The sequence below is a fragment of the Alligator mississippiensis genome, chromosome 6 (genome assembly GCF_030867095.1).
Source record: "Alligator mississippiensis isolate rAllMis1 chromosome 6, rAllMis1, whole genome shotgun sequence".
In the NCBI taxonomy this organism is placed as follows: domain Eukaryota; kingdom Metazoa; phylum Chordata; order Crocodylia; family Alligatoridae; genus Alligator; species Alligator mississippiensis.
In genome coordinates this window covers 49,130,381-49,151,910 of record NC_081829.1, presented here as the reverse complement: position 1 = coordinate 49,151,910, position 21,530 = coordinate 49,130,381, and the positions used below count along the sequence as shown (strand labels likewise).

General features: G+C 43.4%; 1 protein-coding gene across 4 annotated transcripts in view; it reads right to left on the bottom strand.

Annotated features, from left to right (window-relative positions):
• ARID5B (AT-rich interaction domain 5B) overlaps nt 1-21,530 on the bottom strand; it is a 176,051-nt gene that overhangs the window by 25,470 nt on the left and 129,051 nt on the right. For all 4 annotated transcript variants that reach the window (XM_014610140.3, XM_059729867.1, XM_006273081.4 and 1 more), the window contains one exon: nt 8,332-8,429. In XM_014610140.3, the coding sequence (XP_014465626.1) occupies nt 8,332-8,429 (98 nt within the window). The remainder of the gene's footprint in view (nt 1-8,331; nt 8,430-21,530) is intronic.

Below are 21,530 nucleotides of genomic sequence, written 5' to 3'. Positions count from 1 at the left end.
CCACAGACTTGCTACGGAAACTTAAAAACATAGACCACCTTCCCAGCAACACACTCCTAGGACGTTACCAGCCTATACACCAACATCCCACACCAGGATGGCATCCATGCCTGCCTTACATATCTACAGGAACAAGATTACAACCCAGAATACAGACCCAAAGATATCACTGAGCTTATACACTTCACCCTCACACACAACAATTTCACTTTTAATAATCAACACTTCCTCCAGACGATGGGAACAGCTATGGGCACTAAAATGGCCCCACAGGATGCCAACCTTTTTATGAGCCACCTGGAAGAAGACTTCCTCAAGAACTGCACCATCAAACCCTTGCTGTACTTATGATATATCGATGACATCTTCATCATTTGGAGTGAGAACCAGGAATCTCTAATTGAGTTCCACCAGAAATTCAACAGTCACCATCCCTCCATCTGACTTTCTTTAGAATACTCCAGCACCAACATCCCCTTTTTAGACACAATGATCAGTATCCAGAAGGGTAAAATACAGACCACAGTATACAAGAAACCCACAGACCAACACACATATCTGCACAAAACCAGCAATCACCCGAAACACACCAAAAAAGCTGTGATATACAGCCAAGCCCTCAGATACCACCGCATCTGTACTGAAGAGAACACCCGGGATTGCCACCTCACCAATCTTAAAAAGGCTTTCACCCAGCAAGGACACTCCTCCAGAGAGATAGATCGCACGTTTGAAAGAGCCACCTGGATACCACGTGAAGAACTGCTGCAGTACAGAAGAAAAACACCCACAAATCGCACACCGCTGGTTATGACCTATCACCCATCCCTTGAACCTATACGGAAAATCCTCAAAAAATTGCAACCCATATTAGAAAAAGACCCTATTCTTAAAAAAATCTTCCCAGAGCCACCCATCCTAGCCTTCAGACAAGCACCGAACCTCGCCAACCTCATCACAAGAAGCAAACTTCCTCAGCCCCAGAACACACCAAAAGGATCCAGACCGTGCCAGGACAAGAAATGCAAAACCTGTCCCCACATCTCCACCACCCCCACTATTACTACACCCCACAACAGAGCCATCAGCATCCCTGGATCTTACAGCTGCACCTCCAGGAATGTAGTATACCTCATCCAATGCACCAAATGCCCTGATGGAAGATACGTAGGAGAGACCAGACAACAATTGCGCACCAGAATGAATGCACACCGGAAATCTATCAAAGACAGAAACACCCAATTACCGGTGGGGGCACATTTCTCACAGGAGGGCCACTCTCTCTCCAATCTCTCAGTCCTGATCCTCAAGGGAAATTTACACAACACATCCCAGAGACGAGCCTATGAGCTCCATTTTATCAACCTGCTGGATACTAGAGATCAGGGACTAAACATAGACATTGGATTTTTGATACATTACAATCTGCCTGGCAACTGACTGCCCAGCCCAGCCCAGCCCAGCCCAGCCCCTGGCTTGTTTACTTTTCATTCCATCCAGGAAGAGCACACACCAACTGCTGCAGCGTCCTTAGCCTGACGAAGGGTTTTTGAACCCGAAAGCTTGCTTAATAACTATTCTCCAACCATTTGGGTTGGTCTAATAAAAGATATCAAATTCACCCAAGGAACCTTGTCTGCCTATATCCTTAGACCAACACGGCTACAACCTAAACCCCTGTAGCATGTATGTATTCATTCAATTTATATGAGCATTTTGGAAAAAGGGCCCATTTTTTATAAGACCAAATTAAAGCTGTCAGATCCGTAGTTTGTTTAAAAGCAAAAGAAACCTCGAACCCTATGTGTGAAAACCACATCTGCATTATTAGTAGAATTCACTGTGAAGAACAGTGCTTCGTAGAAAAGTAGCCATTTCCGATTGTTTCTTGTGCTGATAAAAGATAGAGATGAAAGATCCTGACAATGAGCTGTAAGAATTTCTGAAAGCCTGGGGAGGAAAGGTTCAGTTTGAACCAGTTAATGTCAATAACACATACATACTTACTTTCTGTGATCACCCAAGGCAAAAGCATTAAAGAATTTGAAAAAAAGAAAAAAAAAGAGTATGACCAAAATAACAACAACTCATAAGCTTTGTATGGGTTTGAATCATCTACACAGCAACAGCACCACGATGGGAAAACATTAATGCTTTTTATATTGGTAATCATCTGTAACATGAGCAATTAAGTACTGTACTAATGGACTATGGCCAAAAGCCTGGTACTAATATTAAAACCTGACAGAGATGAATAGGTTTTGAAGCAAAACTAGGCTGACAAAGACATTTTTATGAAGTGCTTTGGCCTATTTGATTTAAACCAATCAGAGGCAGGTTCAGACCAGTCAGACCTACAGCAACAATAACGCATTCATTGGCATTATATGATTCCTGCTATGCTTTAAATAAAAACATCCATTGATTCTATTCAGCAACCTGCACTTTCATTACTACACTCATTAATAAAACAAAAGTAGTCTAACTAATACACAAATAACACTTACTGGAACATTGGCAACCTCGCCTTGATTTAAAATGAAAACATTTACTGGGAACATGAACCATATTACATGAAAAATAAATGGGATGATAATGCATACTAAATCTTTCTTCCTCTTCTACAAAAACAAAGCAGACATCTCAGTGATAAAAGCGAGCCGTCTCAGTCACAGCAAACTGTGTGTAATATTCAGGTGACAGCTTTAGGAGTCTTCATTCCAAGCTGTGGGCTACTGAATCCTTAAATTGGCAGCCATACAATTTAATCCAGACTCGTGTCCACAAAATTCTACAGCTACAAGCCCTCATAATTTGCTGTAGGTTACGAAAAATCGGGTTATCCTGAATGCCTGTGGGTTTCAGGTGAGGCCTTGGACTCCACTGCCTGCCCACTCAGATTTTTAGCACCTACTCTGAAAGACAGCTCTCCTGGATGATCAGAAAATACTGCTCTTTCCCCTAGAATCAATTCAAAACTTTCTGAAACTCTACCTAGCAGGTGGCCTGACACACCGAGTTAGCTTCAAGAAAGTGAGACAATACCATGTCAATGCTATTTTATTTCACAGTTTACAAATTATATCATTTGAAGGTCATTCAATACAATTTTTTCAATGTTCAAAGCCAGTGTAAATAGCTACAAGTTTCTTTGTGTATGTCTGCATGGCACAATTCAATACCTTGGAGAGGTAATCAAGATAACTCTAAGGCTAGGGACAGACATTACACATAAACTGGTTTAAGTGATCAGAAACCTGTAACAGAACAGATATTCAGTGCACATAAGTCAGTTTGAAAATGGCTGAAACTGGTTTGAGATAAACTTGGTTGAATGCAGTATCAGACTTAACTGATTTGGCTCAAACAGGTTAATGCAATGTCTGTCCCAGACCCCTTGCTAGTTTAAGATAAACCAAACTCCCCCAGCATCCTGGCATGCTCTCTGGGCTAGGTGGGGCTTTCTGCTCCACAACAGGAATGGCCCTTCCCCTCTGCTCCATGGCTGGAGCTCTGGCAGAGACTGCAGACAGAGCAGGGTCTGCCTGGCTTCCCTGTGCCCTCCGCCACTCTCCCCCCCCCAATGCTCAAGCAGGAATCTCCCCCTCCTTCCTTCCCTCCCAACTCCCACAGCACAGACCACAGACCCACAGACCCCAGGCATGGGGTATGCTAGCTAATGCCGAGCGTGGTTCTGTGTGTGTTTCCAATTTCACTGGGACAGGCAGACAGAACAGTGACTGCTTATGGCATTTTGGAGCTAATCAACAGTTGGTAAGCTGTTTAAGGAGAGTTTGAACTAATGGAGAGAGGCTATTGTTTTGCTGATGAGGTGATAAACAATGGTATCAGCTCCATGTTGGCTTGCTTGCCTGTCACTTTGCTGCAGACAGTATAAAGAAGCAGGAAGGAAGATTGAAAAGCTCCATGTCATCAACAGATGCATACACTGCACCCCCTCCCTTGCCTCAGTGTGCTAGCCTGAGGCTGGGGGCTGGCAACACTCCCGCCCCTGGAACAGCGAGTGGGGAAAAGCTTGGGATGGTGCAGGCAGACCCCCCTAATCAGAGGTCCTGCCGGGGCCTGGCCATGCCCCGTCCTTAGCTCATTGCTGTACTGCTCTAGCACCCCCCAACTTCTAGCCTGAGCCACTGCAGGCATGTGCCTAAATTTCCTCAGTCCACAGCAGTGGTCTCCAACTTAAGTAGGAGATCACCTTTGGCATTTAAAAGCAACCCAAGACCTACCATGAACCGTCACCCCACCTCCTCCCCACACCCAGCAGATAAGTCTGTGGGGAGGGGGGGCAGATTGAGGCAGAGGAGAAAAAATTATTTGGGAGTGCATCTCCCCAGCAGGTAAGTCCCACCCAGATGGGGCCCTACTCAACTTACCCCTTTTCCTGCCTCTGTGGCACTGTCCCTCACCACAGGGGCCTCGATTTAGTCCCCGCCCCTTCCCTCTCCCACGGACTGATCTGCTGGGCTGGGTGCATGCACATGGGCACTTGGTCCCCCATCCCAGCCTCGGATAGACTCCAGGAGGCTCCAAAATCTACTGCAAGAGGCTCCAAGATCTACCAGTGAATCAAGATCCTCTGGTTGGTAACCACTGATCCAGAGAGAATGTCTTTCCAGTTACAAACCAGTTCAGCCTAGCCAGGTTAGACTAATGTGCAAAGATTGAATCAATTCATGCTCAGGGTTTTTGAATGTCTGCCCCTAACCTAAATGAGCTAGTTTGGGTACCAGAAACAGTATATTTGCGTCAGTGCCATAGCAATGAAGTTTGGTGCCTGGGGCAAAGCCTACAGCAACAGCCCCCCCTTGCCCTGTACACAGGTCTGGGGGAGCACATGCCCCCCCTCCATGCTTGCTTGAGACTGCACACAGTGGTGGGAGCTGCCCTTCCCCCATCCCTGTGCCCCCCCCCCCCAACAAGCGGTTCATGGCTCTGTCCCATGCCCCGCCCTGGCTGGCCAGCACCTGTTGGCGCCCCTTCACTTCGGTGCCTGGGGCAGTCAACCCACTCACAGCCCCCTTGTTATGGCACTGATTTGCATTAATGCAGCACATCACCTGAGCTAATTCAATGGGGTGAAGAGCATTGTGTTACTGTAACTAAACTGTTTATAGTTTCCAAGTTATCTTGTTTAGAGGTAGCTTGGGTATACATGCATATATGCTATGCCCCCATCCCCACGTTATTTAAGGGAAACTAGTCAAATGTAACACAATTCCCCATAATTTCTGGGTTTAGGACAGTACTTCTAGGCTAAACTGACTGTCAGTAGAATGAGACACATCAGGCAATTGTGGCCTCTGTTCCTAGTAAACAGGAAAAAGCCAGTTGACTTCAAATATGGAAAAATATTGAGTGGCCATTCAGCACTTACTTCTTAAGTCAATTTCCAGATTAAGCTTCACAGTTTACTTTCAAGCTAAAAACATACATGTATTCTGATCTATTCTTGTAGCACAGCATTAGTTTTAGATTAAATGTCACTCAAATTCTTTGGCTATAAATGAGCATTACATTTACAGGTGCTGTACTCAGAATTACCAATGGAAACAAAACACAATTTTATCTTTTTCATGCTTAAAACTTAATATATTCTTCCTGAGGTGGAAACAAAGCAGCTGATATTCTAAATCTCTTCAATGTACCATGAATTATCTGTCAATTGAGTTTTGTTAAAGGAAAGAGATTGAAGTTCATTCTTAAGGGTTAAGATTCAGATTTACTGGTGAAAAAATGTGACAAGATTTCTATTGCAAATGCCATCTTTTTGCACAATTTAGAATGCAATTGGAAAATATGGCTTTTCTGGTTTTGGATCTAACTGAAAACTGCAATTATAGGAAACAATTCTGACTCCATAAATTCAAATCCAAATGATTTAAAATATGAAGGAGTTGGGAGTCAAGGTTACATTTAAGGCCAATTCTCCAAGCCTACTTTGCTACTGGATTGGTAGCAAAGCTACACAGTGCCCTGATACTTTTTGGGTTTAAAAGACTTTCTGGGTTGCAGAAACATACTACAGACACTTCAATGGGGTATTTTTAGCGAGAAAACACCTTTTTATAATTTATAGCAGAGAGACACAAGGACAGATTTAGATGCAACTTATACTATATCCTCACGTTAAGTGCTCAGAAAAGACATTAAAATAAATCTCTATGTCTCAAAATAAGAACGTTTATATGGCTTTAAACGTAACATAATAAACAACTAACAAGGAAGAAAGGGGTGTTTGCATTTTGTTCATTCATCTTTTCCATGATAAGAACAGATTCTCATAAAGCCCAATGGGTCTCTATCTCTGCTAAACCAATGCCAACTGATGTTTCAGTACTCATGCTTCTGGGACTTCCTTGTCAAAGAAACAAGACCTCATTGAGTATGGGAAATCCTAGACTGCCAAATTCAATCAGATCAGCTGGCCCAGGCATTGAAGCTGTTGAGTTTACAGTTATGGGCACTATTGTCAGCTTGGAATAGCACACAGCCTGATAAGTCAATTACATGTATATAACATTTATTAGGAATGTTTGAAAATAAAAACCAGCCTGATGCAGAGAGCATCTCATCACTTATTTGGACAAGTCTCTGGAATTCCTTGACTTTTATGGTGGCAGTGAAGCAGCTTCTTTGCTGTGAATCAAGGGTCTTATGCTAGGTACTACTGCTAGAATTTAACGTTAGACATTTCCCCCTATCAAATATGATGCAATTTCTATAAGTGAGGCTATGACATTGGAGGAAATTGAGAAACTTATACTTCATTTAGCTTTGGACAATCCTGTGTTTATGTAAAACCAAATGCCTTCCTGACCCCAACTGGCAACCAGTTTATGCTCTGGAAAATGAGATTAGATTTCTGTATGAGCATAAATGTAGGTGTACACAGAAATTCAAAGGATTTTCTTAACAATACTTTCTTAAATTTTAAAAGATTCCTGCTACAGTGTTTTATTTACTGTACATTAGCATCACAAGCCCAGGAAGCCATTGTCTACTAGGAGTGTGCGAAGCAGGCCATATTTGATTTGGATTTGGCCTGAATCAGGGACAGTGATTCAATTAGTTGATTCAGATCACTGTCACTGATTTGATTAGGCAAAATCTGAACCTGAAGATTCGATGCTGATTCGGAGAATCAGTGATTCAGACACAGACACAGCTTTAAAAGTTTTTTCTACATACCTTGAGGTAGCAGGTGCGGCTTGTGATCCCTGTGATGCTAGGGCAGATGAAACATCCCACAGGAGTGCGCGGGGGGCCCTCCATGTGCTCAGCAGAGAACCCGGACTGGAAGGACTTCCTGTCCACTTCTGGGTCTACCAGGGAGCATGCAGGGGATCCCCCCCATGTCCCCCTGGTTCGGCAATCAGCCGCAGAGGGACCCCGGGTGCCCCCCCCAAACCCAGGAAGCACCAGTCACCGATCTGGGAGGGCGCGGGGGGGGGTAAGGGGCCCAGCGCACTCCACAGCAGATCCAGAAGTGGACTGGAAGTACTTCCAGTCCAGGTTTGCTGCTGAGCACATAGAGGTATGTAGAAAAAACATTTAAAGCTGTCTTTATGTCTGAATCGGCAAATCTTTCCAAATCTCTCTGAATCGATTCAGAGGGCTCCAATTTGATTTGGAGAGATTAAAGGGTCCTCTGATTCGATTTAGATTCAGAGATGCAGCCACCGAATCGGGCCGAATCTCCACTGAATCGAATCAGGGACCGAAGCTTTGCACGTCCCTATTGTCTACATGGGAAGAATAAGAAATCAGAAGTTCTAACCAGCAGTAATGGCTGCTGAAAAAGAGAATTGTTTGACAGCAGCTTTAGGGCAGGAAGGAAAGAACAGACTATTAAGGAATAAGAATGCATTAATGACATTCTACAATGTGGATCACCCCATTATTTTGATTACTACTTGCTTAATTTGTATTCTGGATAATCATGGTGTACAAATATTTGTCTGAATTAGTTGTCTATTATTATTTTTCATTTGCTATATTTTGTTCAGTTTTGGAGTTTCCTTGCTAAAAAAATGGTATGGTAAAATTAAAGTAAAAACCAAAAAAGAAATCAGATGTTTGTTTTATTTGTTTTGCCTTTGGAGAAACACACTCTGGTTTAAATTACAGTGGATTATAGGACTAAATAGTTGGAGAAATATGCCTTTAAGAGCTCGCCTTCTCTCTCTCTCTCTCTCTTCCCTCCCCCCCTTTCTCCTTCTCTCTTTTCCTAATTCTTTACAAAATAGCTTTGAAGGCTCTCCAAATTAATTTTTTCTCTATTAAACGAGCATTTCAGATTTGTTATCTTACCTTTCATAATGTCTGCGAGTACATGTAGCAGCACTTGTGCTTCCAGGGTTACCACCTAATTCATCATAAATATGTTTCCATTGTCGACGGGCTGTTATCTGTAAAAATGGCAATGGAAAATTTAATCTTGCATCTTTACAGATTCTACAGCATTTGAGTTCACAGCAACAAATGCATGTGTGACACTTTCAGAACGGCATGTTCTACAAACAGTATAAAAGCCCCCATAGAATGTATAGTGTGTCTATGTTTTTAGAAGATTATATTATATTCATCTGTTTCCTTTATTCTAAAATGGAGTCTTACAACAAGTTCATTATCAAATCGCTAGCAATTCAGTCTTGCAAAAAGAGAATCTCAATCAATATAGGGTCATTAACCATCAGAAGTTATGCAGACAAGTCCCACGGTAAATTATGAAAATGAAACTAGAACTACGCACAAATAATGATTACGTAGTTATTTTAACTGAATTAGAGAAAATAAATCTGCTGCAAAATCCAAATCCACCACAGACTCTAAATCCACAAAAGCAGAGTCTATAACTCTATATGTTACAAGCTGTTTATTTTTATCCATTTATGTCAGTAAAATATATAGATCAAATGGTAATGAAATCTTAATATGTTCCAGTGTTAATATTTGAGCTATGTATTTTATTGGACCAAGTCGATGAAAATAAACATCTTGTAATGTATTGAGTTGCATGCCATGGTTTTGTTTTTTCATACAGAAATTAGGATTATACAGAATAACAGATGGAAGACCTGGCAAAAGAACTGTTTCTGAATACCAGTTCATTATTTTCTATATTCTACTATATTTAAAACAGGAAGAAAAACAGGAACAAGACAAACATAATTGATCACCCTCTTTTGTATGCAGATCATAAAAAGAGCCAGTAGAAAACTGTGGGGAAAAGTCTGGGACAATTATGGGAGAATTGTGTCCTTTTTCTGTGAAATGCTGTGGATCTTAATATATTCAAACCCAGAGGCTTCTTCAAAGTTACCCACAGAGCTGTCAATGGAGTTCACTAAGCAGCTAAAGGCAGCAATCAGAAGAAAACAAATATCACAACTTGCAATCTAGGGTCTGTAATTTTAATCTAAAGAAGAAGAGATGGGTAGAGTAGTTAAATATTGCTGGTCAAAGGGTGCCTTTTCCTTTACATAAAAGGAAAGCCCTTCCTTTGCAGAAAATGTGCTCCTAAAGCAAAAGCGTAGTTGGAGATATGTTATTTGGTAATGCTATAATTTCTATGAGGGATTTCTGAAGTTTATCATTAGTCTAGTTCCCCTTAGAAATCACCATTATCTACTTTTTGCTGCAGGTAAATTTAAAATAGCATTTTATCTATCAGTAATTTGAACTTGTAACAATACCAACATATACTTGGAAAAACTACATTTAAATGACATCTTCAAAATCATCCTTTTTTTTAAACACAGGGGACATTTGTGCCCAAGAAACTGACTGCATTTATTAATTTAATATTTTCTTTTCTTCCTCACCCAAAGCTAACAGGCAAGGGAGCAAATAATTAAGTGACATATTCAATTAAGTGACATATTCTGGATGCCTGGATGATTTAAACAGAAGACACACATTCGTCTCAGGACACAGTTTATTCCTAAATCAATACTATTCAGATTCTTATATCACCTTGTTTATGACCATTGCTGTCTGTTATCACTACTAAACCATAGCTCAATGGTACTGAAGTCACAAGTCAGACTTGACCAGGTTAGTCTTCCCACGTGAGCATGAATGTGTTCACAATCTGAGTTGCCCTGGAAAGGCCTGCTCTTGCTACAGTTGATATTAGTGTAAGCTTTGCCACTGGCTTCAACAAGAACAGGATCCACTTGATGAGCAAGCCAGATAAAGATGCTTTGTGCCACTTCAACAGCACAAAATAACCTTCAGGTTAGCTGTCAGCTCTGGGTTCTGGCATACAGAAATCCCTGGACAGCATAGCTGGCCCTTTTCCACTTCGCTCTAGCCTAGGGAAATGTTGTGGATGTATAGGAGAAAAGAAGCATGGAGAGAGAGACTTGCACTCCGCTAATATGGGCACTATAGTGGCCCCTTGGGGCTGTTGCAGTTAGCTTAAATTAGAGTAGCCCATACAGCTCCAGGGGCATCAGGGATTCAAAGAATGCAAAGATGCAAAAAAATAAAAAAATAAAAATAAAAATCTGTGCCCCCTCTTCCTGCCTTGTGTTTTCTGCTAAGTTCATCTCAGCTGCACCACAGAACTGGGGGCCAATGTATAGTGGCTTGGTAAAGGGTGCTTAAACTATTTAGAGACAGAAATTAAAACATTAAGGCCATGTCCACACAGGTGTGGATATTTGTTTTCCTGGGGACAAGAAGCAGTGGCACACCTTGTACTGCTGCTACCTGTCCCCAGGGAACGCCTGTGCCACGCGCCCTCTGGCATGTGGCAGGTTACTCTGGGTGGGGTAGGAGAGGCTGGAGCCAGGACTGGGCTGGTCCCAGCAACCTTACCTGGGGTCCTGGGCCGTAGTGGAGCTGCAGCAGTGGTGATCCTGCTGCTTGGAGCCTGGTCTCTGAGCTAGACCAAGGCTCCAGCCAGCCAGGCTCCAGTTTTGGGTGGCGCATGCTGCCTCCATGTGCACTACTGGTTTGTTTTGTTTTGTCTTGTTTTGTTTCTTGGCCTGGGGTTTTTTTAACCCAGGATCTCCCAGAGTCAGAAAATCCCCCACACTGCTACCTTGCAGCATGGAGAACAGCTAAATGTGTGGTATGTGGTGCCGTAGATGTGTTGCACTCATTTGAATGTGGTCTAAGAATCAGCAATTAAAAGGTTACAGTTTCAACAGTGTTTGAATGACTGAAGGACCTAAGTTCCATATTCAAAAGCAATTTATGTGTTTAAGAAATTAAGTCTCATTGAATGAACTCAGTGGGCACGTCCAGACGAGCGCACACATGCCTCTTGCCCCATCTCAAACCTCTTTGAGATGGGGCAAGAGGCACATGTGGGAATGAAAAAATGTTCCCTGAACTGCAAACTTACAGCATGGGGAGAAAATTAGGCGACGGGTCTAAAAAAAATGGAGTCTAAAACAGTGGGGCAGGGCTGTATTTGGCCCCTTGCCCTAGTGCTGAAGAATGTGGCCTGCCAGGCAGCATGCTGCAGCATCAGGGCTCCAGTGCCAGTAAGCAAGGCATCGGGGGGGGGGGGCTGGAGAAGGGGGGAGGGGACTATGGGGGGGACCCCTGCTGGCTCCACCCACTCCCCCAGCTCCCCCAGCCCTTCTCTTCCTGGCCCCATTCCCTGCCTGCCCCCCAACCCCCACCATCCCTGCCCTGCCTGGACCCATCCCCCACCTGTCCCCCAACCCACTCAAGCCCTGCCCTGCCCGGCCCCACCCATGCCTGCTCCCCCGAGGCCCCCAATCCCTGCCCTGCTTGGCCCCATTCCCACCTCTCCCTCTGAGGCCCCCAATCCCTTCCTTAGATGGGGCATGTGGGTCTTGAAGGGGGGTGGTAGCCTCTGCGGGGGCCATTTGGCCCCTATTGGGGGGCTGTAGCCCCTGTGGGAGGGCAGCAAAATATATATTCACATATTAATGAATTCATGAAACATGTATTTCGAGTTCACTTTATTATTATGATAGAGACACTGGTAGGGTTCCACACTGCTTTAACACTGTAGATATATCAATAAAACACTGCCCAACTGATTGCTCTCTCTCTCTCTCTTTATAGTGGTCTTTTGTTTTAATTGTGGACGAACATGGATTTTGGGGTATTTTACAGAGTGACTTTGGGATTTTTTTTATCAGGGATTTTTCAGTTTTCTAATAGGGAACACCAAAATTCCTGCTAGGGAGGCTGGTGGCAGAACCCTGCCTACTCAGAGCTGGCACCTTGGACCCAGCTGGCTGTGGCTGACCTCCTGGACAAATGGGGCCAGAAGGACATGTTTTGATAGTTCAAAGCAGGCCACCACACTGGGAACATCTTCCGGATGATAGCTTCCCAGATGGCCGGCCAGGGGGCACACATGGCAGTAGTGCTGCACAAAGGCCAACTCTGCAGCCACAGCCCACTGGCAGCTGGCCCAGAAGGGCAGATGCCTCTACTGGCTCTGCAGTCCCCATCTGGGTCTGGCAGGTGCACAGGTCACAGCCAGAAGCTTCTGAGAGCAGGTAGCCCTGAGCTTTTGTACTGATGGGGCCAGGACAGGGCAGCTTTTTATACTGGTGGGGATAGCACAGGTGCTGGCCCCGGGCTCTAGCTCCCCCTAGCTGCAGATCTGGGAGGAGCCAGGCAGGTTTATTTTGCCTCAAGTGGCACAATTTGCTCCATAACAAAGTTCATGTCCAAGCACAAGCACTGAGGCAAAAAGCCCTGGCTCAAATTTGCACCACTTCTATTTGAGCTGTTGCAAGCACACATGTTTGCATGTGTGGACATGCCCAATGGAGTTTAGGCTCCAGAGTCTCACAGACACTTTTGAAATTTAACCTTAAAATTGAGATCTTTTACAATATTTTTTTGTTTCATCTACATTATTAAAAATAGCATGGCCTGCTGAAGCCTAGATGGGCCCATTGTAATACACTGTTTCGGACATGCCTGTTTTTGTATTCAGTGGCATACAAGGTAGTGCTGTAGCTGTTATTACATCTAGCTGCCTCTGATTCCTTAGACCAGATGACCAGGTACCCATTGACTGGGGGTAGCCTTTGACCTCAGTCTTGAGAAAGGCATGACATCATGCTTTTGGGGCCATAGTGAGTTGCCTATACCATTCTAACACTGCACCCACACAAAAATAATATGGTTTACATAAAAAGTCAACTAAATGATATATATCTAAATTAAGTTTAGTCTTCCATAAATGGTCAGAGTTCCACTGATATCAGTGGAGTTGTACCCTCTTATATTACAGTTAAACTTGACATTCTCTTTAAGTTTGTATAGCTATTTGAACATAATATAGTGGTAAGCTCCCCTGGCTCTTGAAAGTTTAGATTTTTATACCTAACAAACTTTAAAATGTCAAAAGAATAAATGACATAATAATATCCTTAAACTCACTGAACAAGATACTATATTGTAGAAATCTTTAAAATAGCCACTACTATTATTCAGGATAAGGTCATATTCAAATTTAACATTCATATTGCTCAGATCAAACATCAAAACTTCCTTTCTTCCCTGAAGTCTAACTTCTGCCTCCCTCTAGTGATGAACGTCCTTACATAGCATGGGAAAGGACCCTGCTTAGCAATGTTTTTTTCCATGATAATTGTCCAGCTACAATATTCCCTGCATAGTGATGAGCAGAGATCCTGGTTTTCTCTGATAAAAAAAATCCCCAATTTTGGGATACAAAAAAGTAACCCCAAATCCACATTTTTCCATGATTAAAATTAAACATAACTTTATACATCTATATCTATAAAGTGGTGTTTCATTTTAATCATGGAAAATATGAATTTTGGTTTACTTTTTGATATTCCAAAATTGGAGATTTTTTTTTAAATCAGAGAAAACCAGGATCCCTGGTGATTAGCAACCCCTATCTCAACACTGAGAAAATTTCAAATGGGCTCTTGATTAATGGCATGACAATATAGGGACTTCAGGGAATTTCAGGGGTAGTAAGCAAAGGTTGGATGTGCAGCAGAAGTGCCAAATATGTGGGGGCCTGAGGGCCCTGACCCCAACTCAGGAAGAGGGTTGTCACCTGAGATGTACAAAACTTTCTACATGTCCATCATCTTAGGCCCTCCCTGGCAAAAAGAAAAGTCAGCACCTATGATGTGCATTAGTTAACAGTGCATGAAACGTTCTTGTGGAAGCTCTCATCTAGAAGCAAAATGGCCTTAAGTTTTGATGGGGATTAAGCTACAGTGAGCTCAAGGCATTTTGGCTTTGAATGAGAGCCCCCACAAGGGGAAGGTTCAGGGGCCTTAACAAGTGCATCCATTTGACATGCCCCAATTCTGAATGCTTCAGAGATTGATGTTGACCTACTGGTTAAAATCTCTTCTCTGTTTTTTGTTCTAGCTTCCATTCACATTCTCGATAAACCTTACACCTGAGGCCAGAAGTCTTGGAGTACCAAAATTGCTACTCATTTTCAATGGTGCAAGTATTGACCTATAAGTAGGGACCTACCTAATTTACAGCTGCTACCCACTGATTCTGTGGGCAGAACACGGGGCCCAGAAGTAATTTCATAGGTGGAGTGCAATGCCTCCCCTCCCATGCCTCTGACTGGCTGAGGGGCCCCAGTGGTCCCATTCCTCACCACTGATTGGCTGCGAGGACTGTCTGACATGCAGCCCCACCCCTTGCTGCTGATTGCTGGAGAGAGCTGCTGATTGGTAGAGAGGGGTGTGGCCACATGACAGGCAGCCCTCACAGCCAATCAGCAGCAAGAGGTGGGGGGGGTGGCAGGCAGCTATCTTGCCAGCAGCCCTTTGAACAGCCACCCTTTCCTCTTACCTTCCCCACCCAGGTAGGCTGCCGCAGCACCCTGAGGATTGCTGTTCTCTCTGGGGAGCCAGAATTTTATTTTCTGTAATTTTTTTTTTCCTGTGGATTTCTTGGGCATTGCCCAGATTTTGCAGGCAATGTCCGATTTTATGGAATCCACAAAATCACATATTCAGTAATCCACATCTATAAGGCCCTAAACTGCCTGGGCCTGATGTACCAGGGGCCACCTTCTTCCTTATTCCCCATCATGATCCCTACAGTCAGCCAAGTGCAACCTCCTGCAAGTAGCATCAATGAACCAAGTCTGCTGGAAAAATGCATGGAAGGTCATTCTTAGAAGTCACTCCTAAGATTTGGAACTTCACCCACTCTTCAGGCTTGCTAAGAACCCAAGCCTAGACATCTTTTAGAAGTTATAAGCCCTTCTTATCTGTGCAGAAATTTAACAAACAAAGCTAGGTTCAGCACAAGAAGAATGGCAAGAGAACAATGTGGCTCTACAGTAAGTTTCTAAGATGTGCCAAATGCAAAAGAAAATCATACAGGTAATGGAAAAATGGGCAAGTCACCAAAGAAGCCAACCAGGAAATAGCAAGAACTTGCAGGGACAAAACCAGGAAGACAGAGATAAAGAACGAGCTGCACCTGACAAGGGAGGTCAAAGACAACAAGAAGAGGTTCTATAAGTATTTTAGCCAGAAAAAAAAAGACTAAGGAAGCTGTGGGTCCATTGCTAAATAGCCAGAGGGAACTCTTAACAGACAATGTAAAGAAGGAGGAGCTACTCAACACCTACTTGGCTCAGTCTTCATAAAAAAAATTAAGTTGCAGCCACATACCTAATAAGGATTATTTGGATAAGGAAAGGGACAAGCTGAGGAATGAGTTAACAAAAGAGACAGTCAGAGAACTTCTGATAGGTCTAAATGAATTCAAGTCAGAAAGGCCTGATGAACTTCATCCTAAGGTACCGAAGGAACTGACAAAGGAGATTGTGGAGCCCGTGGCAATGATATTCACGAAGTCATGGGAGACTGGTGAGGTACCAGAAGACTGGGAAAGGGCCAATGTAGTGTAACTCTTTAAAAAAGGCAAACAGGAGGATCTGGGGAGCTACAAACCAGTACCTGGGGAACCTCCATACCTGGGAAGTTATTGGAGCATAACTTAAGGAAATCCATCTGCAAGCATCTGGAGAAGGAAAGGCTGATCACAAGCAGTCAGCTTGGAATTATTACAACCAATTCATGCCAAACAAACTTAATCTTTTTTCTTTAACTGAGCAACTACTTGGATGGATGAAGGGAAATCTGGAAGTCTGTGGATATAGTGCATCTGGACTTCAGCAAGGCTTTGACAAGGTCCCACATGACCTTCTCAGAAACAAATTGGAGAAATGTGGGCTGGACAAAACTACTATAAGGTAGATAGACAACTGGCTCAACAGCTCCAAGCAAAGGAGATCCATGGATCCATGACAGAATAGCAGGAGGTTTTGAGTGGAGTCCCACAGGATTCTGTCCTGAGCCTAGTGCTGTTCAACATGCTTATTAATTATATGAATGTTGGCATAGAAAGCATCTTGAATGATTTTACAGGCAATGTGAAACTGGGAAGGATTTTGGACATGTTGGAGGGTGGGAATGCAATTCAGAAGGCCATCAACAAATTGGAAAGCTGGGCTAAAGCTAATAGGATAAAGTTTAATACAGACAAATGCAAGGTGCTACCCCTCAGGAACTTAAATAAAAAATACGAATACAAAATGGGTGATGTTTGCCTGGATGGCAGCGCTATGGAGAAGGTTCTGGGAGTCTTGGTAGATCAGAGATTCAATATAAGCCTGTAATGTGATACAGTTGCACAAAAAAAGTGAAAGCGGTTTTGGGTTACATAATCGATAGAAGAATTAAGTACAAGACACAGGAGGTGAAGATGCCTCTCCATTCAGCACTGGTTAACCCTCATCTAGAGTGTTGGTTAGGCCTCATCTAGTGTTTGCAGTTTTGGGCTTTACATTTTAAAAAGGATGTGGAAAAGTTAGAGAGGGTTCAGGAAAAACTTTTTCACTGTTAAAACAGTGAGGCAGTGGAATAAATTGCCTAGGGAAGTTATGGACTGTATCACTGAAGGTGTTCAAGAAGAGACTGGACAGCCATTGGTCATGACTGAACATTGCTATGCCTATATTCTGCTATGGGTATTTCCCATGCTTCTGGGTTTTGCTGCTTGGGGCTGGGAGGGAATTCCCTTCCCCCTTTCCCTACTGCGACATGTATCTGGGTTTTTTTAAAGACTTTCTCAATGGCACTGGCTGCAGCCATGGCTGGGGATTTTGGCTAGGATGTGCCAGCACTTCTGTTGGGAGGTTCCTGACTAGAGGGTCTTGCCTCCCCAGTCAGGGTCAGACTGACTGCCATATTTGCGGTCAAAAAGGAATTTTACTATGTGGAAAAATCAGACTGGTATGGACTGTAGGGGTTTTTGCCTTCCTCTGTAGTGAGGGGGGACATGGCCTTCTTCCTGGGATATCCTGAGCATATATTAACAAGATTTAGAGCAGCAGGATGCTGCCTGCCATGGTCCCCCTGCTATTCCTGTGGCAGATTATGGTATGTCTTGTGCCAGGGTTGTCTCAGGGTTGACATTAGTTTTGCTAGGAGGTTAGAGAATGGATTTGTCTAGGGTGATTTCAATAGGAAAGATTCTGGGGGTTGCACTAGATGACCTATGGAGTCCCTTCTAGCTCTGCTTCTCTATGATTCTGTAATTCTATGATTGTTTATGGGGGTTCTATTTTATCTTGATACTGTAGTTGCTTTTATGTTTTGTTCTCTTGTTCATTTTCCTATTTTATAAGATATTTTCTTCCCTTATTGTACCTGTCCTGAGCCTTTGTTGGGGAGGGCACCATATTAATCAATCAATCAATCAATCAATCAATCAATCAATCAATCAATCAATCAATCGCTTCCATCTCCAGTGCTATATTTAATTTAAAAGTGCTCTTCTCTTTTGCAAACTCCCTACATGTTTCCTCCATTCTACCACTCTGAGCTCACATAGCATGCATCTATGCATTCACTTTCACTTTACCTATTTGAATTTAAAAATTAATTTCCAAAATATAGCATGCACATATGCATGTGCACTTATGAGCATGCCTGAGACTCCTGCATAAAAGCTTGATATAGGCAGACTGGATTGCACATACAAAAAGGGATAATGTACATACAAACACTTTACTTAGGCTACAGTACCAGGCAGAAGTGTATATGCACTTGGAAAAATATAGTCCATCGCCATGAGCTATAGAAGGCAGCAAATTATGAATGTTCTGCTTAGAAGAAGGTCAAGACATTATCCTACCAACTTCCATACAACACATTGTGAAGGTTGCAGAGTGCAAGGAATGACTGAAAGGGGCTACTGAGCCCCTTGCTATGCAGTGGCCTGCAGGATTAACCCATATTATGAGACAGTTTTAAGCATCCAAAATTTCTGTGGTGCTCCAGGCCTCTGGTAAAGGTTAAAATATTTTAAGAAATCCTGTAACCTGGACTTTCTCTCATTTTCCAGCAGACCTACTCCTAGCAACCTAGCACAAGCCATACATTTTGTCTGAAATGTACTAAACATTATTTTTCCTGCTGCTGGCATTTCAGGAACTCCAGCTTTTCAGAACTCCCTAACATCGCTCCTGGAAAAAATAATTTAAAATGAAGTCAATGACTGGTCTATCCATGAATATGAAGTAAACATTTAATCAAGTAATTATGAGAACAATGTTAGACAGTGACCAATCACACCAATGCCTTAGGCTGGCAACAAAAAATCAATGACATTACATAAAAGGAAAGGAACATTTTTAGAACAGCTTTTAATTGACAAATTGATGCTTCTGTTTTAAAAGAATTTAAAAGGCCTTTTGCATAATAATCCCCATTGGCAACTCATTCACTCACAAAATAGGACACAAAACAACTAATGTGCTCAGCATGGAGATAAGTCAATAGGACATGCTGAAGTCAGGGGTTTTGAATAGCACTGCTCTCTTGGCTTCAGGTACCTTAAGGCTCTTTAGCAATATTAGGAGCAACCTTTAGCAATATTAGGAGGAACCTGCCTCAGTTTGAATACTCATCCCTGGGCCAGCCTATGCCTTTTGTTTTGAACACTGAGCATGGATCAATACTTTCCTTCAAAATATGGCCAGAAGAGAAAGTGTTGCCACTGCTCCCCATTTATCTAATATCCTTGCTGGCAGTTCTTACTCAGGCTGTGGGAGAACTAGATTCAAACCCCTCTTTTTCCTGGTGGGATTTAAAGCCAAAACTGCCACAAGAATGTCCTAACTACCAAACTATATGCTATTCTGATGTGTGTATCTGTGTATTAACACCTGTTAACACTGTTCCACTATGTACCAAAGAGCCTTTAACTAGAAAATAGCCTACAGCTTGGTGGTTACGATACTCTCCTAGGAGATTGGATATGTGAGTTTCAGTTCCCTCAGGCATGCCTGGGAACATAGCCCAGGTCTCCCACATCCTCTTATTACATAAAAGGAGACACGCCTGTTTATCTCTACTCCCATATTTCATATAGAGATTGATCTGTTAGATAGGCTTTGAATATACCTACTTGACTGAGCCCTTCAAGTGATGTGAGCATAGTAGGTGCATCTACACATGTGCTTTACTGTGGAGTTGACTAATTAGCTCCACAGTAAAGCATCACCATCTACACGTACACTGGTATTAGGTGAAAAATTAGGTAGAAAATTAATTAACTCTGTTGTAAGATAGTATTGTCGGGGACAGTACTAGCTCAAGGTGGAATACTTAGCTCCACCAAAATGCACGTGAAGACAGTGATGGGGGCTGGATGGGGCATGAAGGTGCCAAAGTGCGGGGGTTGTCTGACACCTAGCCCTGCACTTTAACACTCCTGTGCCCCAGCCAGCCCCTCTGTTGCTCAATGCTGCCACCCAGAGCCCAGGGCTGACCCCCGAGTCCCCTGGCAGCCCAGGGCAGCTCCACCCTGGCTCAAAGTGCTGCCATCCTGGGCACACATGTAGACACTGCATCCAGAAGCAGCCGACTGGCATGAGCAGCCTCACTGCACATCTATAGGCACTCCCTTCAATACTGAGGCATTTCTGGGTGTTTAGGTACCTGACAAATTTTAATATTGACAACTGAGATACCTACAAATTTTGTGTGTCTCCAGTTTAATGTAGCAGCTGACTGGGGGGGAGGGGGGGGGATGTTCCAGATTGCAATTTTGGATTCAGGAAACTAAAGTAGGAGTTAAGGGTCACTTAAGTCTTTTTGTAGCTCTCACTTTTAGGACCCTAAGTTTCCACAGCTTTCAATAAGGCAAAAACTTCTAAATATTTAAGTGACTTCTGAAAATGAGACTTGGATACTTCAGAAATTCTGCCACTTTACTTTCTACAAATTTGAATATAGGTCTCTCCAGCCTCACCATGTCCTGTGCACATATGCTGAAGTGTTGGTTTAGTGCTGACTCAAATGGAAAGATGCCACTTACTCTGTCACTAAATGCCACTCCTTCAACACTTCAATTTTCTTGGGTTGTCTCTCATGTAAGAACTTCCCTATCATGACCCTCAGGAAGACTGACAAGATCACGGCCTGAGGTAACAGAGCTGCAGAGAGGCATTTAACTAATTAGACACTGACACTGCTTTACCTTTCACTCACAGGCATTATGACGCTTTAATTAATGTTTGTTTTTTGCTCTAAGATTCTCAGGCAGGAGTGCTATGGAAAGTGTTCTGTTATTATTATTGTTATGATTGATTTCAGAAAGCAATTTAAATCTTTGTCTGTGTGTAACAGAGTCCATTGGTTTCCAAGAGATGGCTCCAATTTCTGAAAAACTAGGCAAACTTTTGTTGGATTTGTTATTAAGCTTCCACTGTGGTCACTAAGATCCTAACAGCCACAAGTTGATTGAGAGTAGGTTCAGGCTAGACATCAAGAGGGACTACTTCACAGTTAGGGCGGCTAGGATCTGGAACCAGCTTCCAAGGGAAGTGGTGCTCGCTCCCACCCTGGGGGTCTTCAAAAGGCAGCTAGATAATCACCTAGCCGGGGTCATTTGATCACAGCATTCATTCCTGCCCATGGCAGGGGGTTGGACTTGATGATCTGCTCAGGTCCCTTCCAACCCTAACAACTATGAAACTATGAATCACCAATTTGGACATAGACACAGTTTTAAATGTTTTTTTCTACATACCTCAAGGTACCAATGCAGCTCGTGAACACTGCAATGCTGGGATGGATGGAGCATCCCACAGGAGTGCAGGGGGGCCTTCCACATGCTTGGCAGCAAAGCCAGAAGTGGACCAGAAGAACTTCCGGTCCACTTCTGGGTCTGCCACGGAGCATGCAGGGGGGCTCCCCCACACCTCCCTGGCTCAGCAACTGGCCATGGGGGGGACCCTGGGTGCCTCCCCAGACCCGGGAGGCACCAGTTGCTGAGCCGAAGGGTGCAGGGGGGCTTCTCAGCACGCTCCCTGGCAGACCTGGAAATGGACCAGAAGTGCTTCTGGTTCAGTCCCGGGTTGGTTGCCGAGCACACTGGGGAGCCCCCTGCACTCTTGTGGGATGCTTCATGTGCCCCAGCATTGCAGCATTCATGAGCTGCCTGCTACCTAGAGGTATGTAGAAAAAACA